The following is a 1,739-nucleotide window of genomic DNA, read 5'->3' as shown; positions in this document are numbered from 1 at the left end:
ACGGTGGATGATATTTCTAAAGACGATCATGTTCTTTTGACAGCCTGCAAATTACAGCCCTAATCATTTTTTTATCAAGAAAATTTGTCAATGAAAATGTTTGTAATCAGGGATTTATCAAAATTACAGCGAAATATCTTCTAAATGATTAGGGGTTCAATCCCAGCTTAATAATCTGAAATAAGTATGCATACATGTTCCCTCCTGTTACATTTTTCGTCTTGCCCTCGGAGACTGCATTCAGGCACCTTGGTTTCGCTTTCCTAGATAGTTATTACACTCACAAATCTTCGCTAGGCTTCCTCAGAAACCATTCATAGATTTTAAGTCTCATGATAAAACTTGCATAATCCTACAGTTTTTTTTAGAAAATCATTTTAGAAATATCGATAACCAGTTCATAGGTATGGTTAATAACAATTATACGTAATTTCAAAATGCGTTTTTATTTAGTTCCATGTGAAAATTAGGATGAATTTAACATTTTTGTTAACCATAATATCTGCCTCCCCCAAATCCACCAAATCCACCAAATCCTCCAAATCCTCCAAATCTACGGAATCCAGGATTAGCTTCGGGTTCGGGTTCGGCTACAGGGCTCCTCTTTCCACGGTACCCGAATCCATGTCCACCAAATCCACCAAATCCTCCAAATCCTCCAAATCTACGGAATCCAGGATTAGCTTCGGGTTCGGGTTCGGCTACAGGGCTCCTCTTTCCACGGTATCCGAATCCATGTCCACCAAATCCTCCAAATCCTCCAAATCCTCCAAATCTACGGAATCCAGGATTAGCTTCGGGTTCGGGTTCGGGTTCGGCTACAGGGCTCCTCTTTCCACGGTATCCGAATCCATGTCCACCAAATCCACCAAATCCTCCAAATCCACCAAATCTACGGAATCCAGGATCAGCTTTGGCTTCGGGTTCAGCAACAGGATCAGCTGCTACTATCCCGAAAAGGACCACGGCTAAGGCGGCAATGATCGTCTGCAAAAAAGTATGTAAAAGATTTGTACAGTAAGACATACAAAAAGTAGTCAGCTGATCTTTGGAACAATTATAAAACGTGGCTGGTTTTTTTATATTTCGGCAGTGTTCTACGAAATGTCACTTGTCTAGAATACTGTTAATGCCATCACTTAGAACTGCAAGATCTGAATTGATTGAAAAAATCTCGTCCTGGATTTACTTTTAAAAAACTTTATTTTCAATGGAAAATATACTTAGAAATCCAAATATAAAGTATGATACCAAATTAGTCAAATAAAAAAGCCAGAAAAATACTCTACAAGTCAGTAATGTAAACCATGCTCAGAGTTCCATATACTCTTATATTCAATAATCAGGAAAATTTGTTAATATTCAAAGATATTTTTACAAAGGGCCCAAAAATCGTTATGCAAAACTGCAGTCACAGTCCTTTAGAAAAAATTATTTCCATATTAAAGCAATCAACCTCTCTCTCTCTCTCTCTCTCTCTCTCTCTCTCTCTCTCTCTCTCTCTCTCTCTCTCTTGGGACATCATCGTGCAGTGCTTGAGAGCCGACTGTGCTGAGACGGACTCAGGGATCCCCTTATATACTGTACTGACTGAGGAAACCAAACGTCCTTCAGACGGCCATCAAGATCCTGAATAAAAACTGCGTCATCTTCTATTAATAAACAAGACCCATGATGGCATTCATAATCCCTTTTTTGGAATGTTTTAAACTAAACATTCCTAGTTAGCATTGTTATCG

At 38.8% G+C, this 1,739-nt stretch overlaps 1 protein-coding gene across 1 annotated transcript; it reads right to left on the bottom strand.

The window, feature by feature from the left end:
* Positions 1–427: 427 nt before the first annotated feature.
* LOC136838225 (heterogeneous nuclear ribonucleoprotein A3-like) lies at positions 428–1,278 on the bottom strand. The gene has a single exon (XM_067103088.1). The coding sequence runs from the start codon at positions 1,024–1,026 to the stop codon at positions 490–492; it is 537 nt and encodes a 178-aa protein (XP_066959189.1). The 5' UTR covers positions 1,027–1,278; the 3' UTR covers positions 428–489.
* Between the last annotated feature and the right edge of the window lie 461 nt (positions 1,279–1,739).

Source organism: Macrobrachium rosenbergii, chromosome 4 (assembly GCF_040412425.1).
Source record: "Macrobrachium rosenbergii isolate ZJJX-2024 chromosome 4, ASM4041242v1, whole genome shotgun sequence".
NCBI lineage: Eukaryota > Metazoa > Arthropoda > Malacostraca > Decapoda > Palaemonidae > Macrobrachium > Macrobrachium rosenbergii.
The sequence above is the reverse complement of the archived record's forward strand: the minus strand, read 5'-3'. Positions and strand labels throughout refer to the sequence as shown.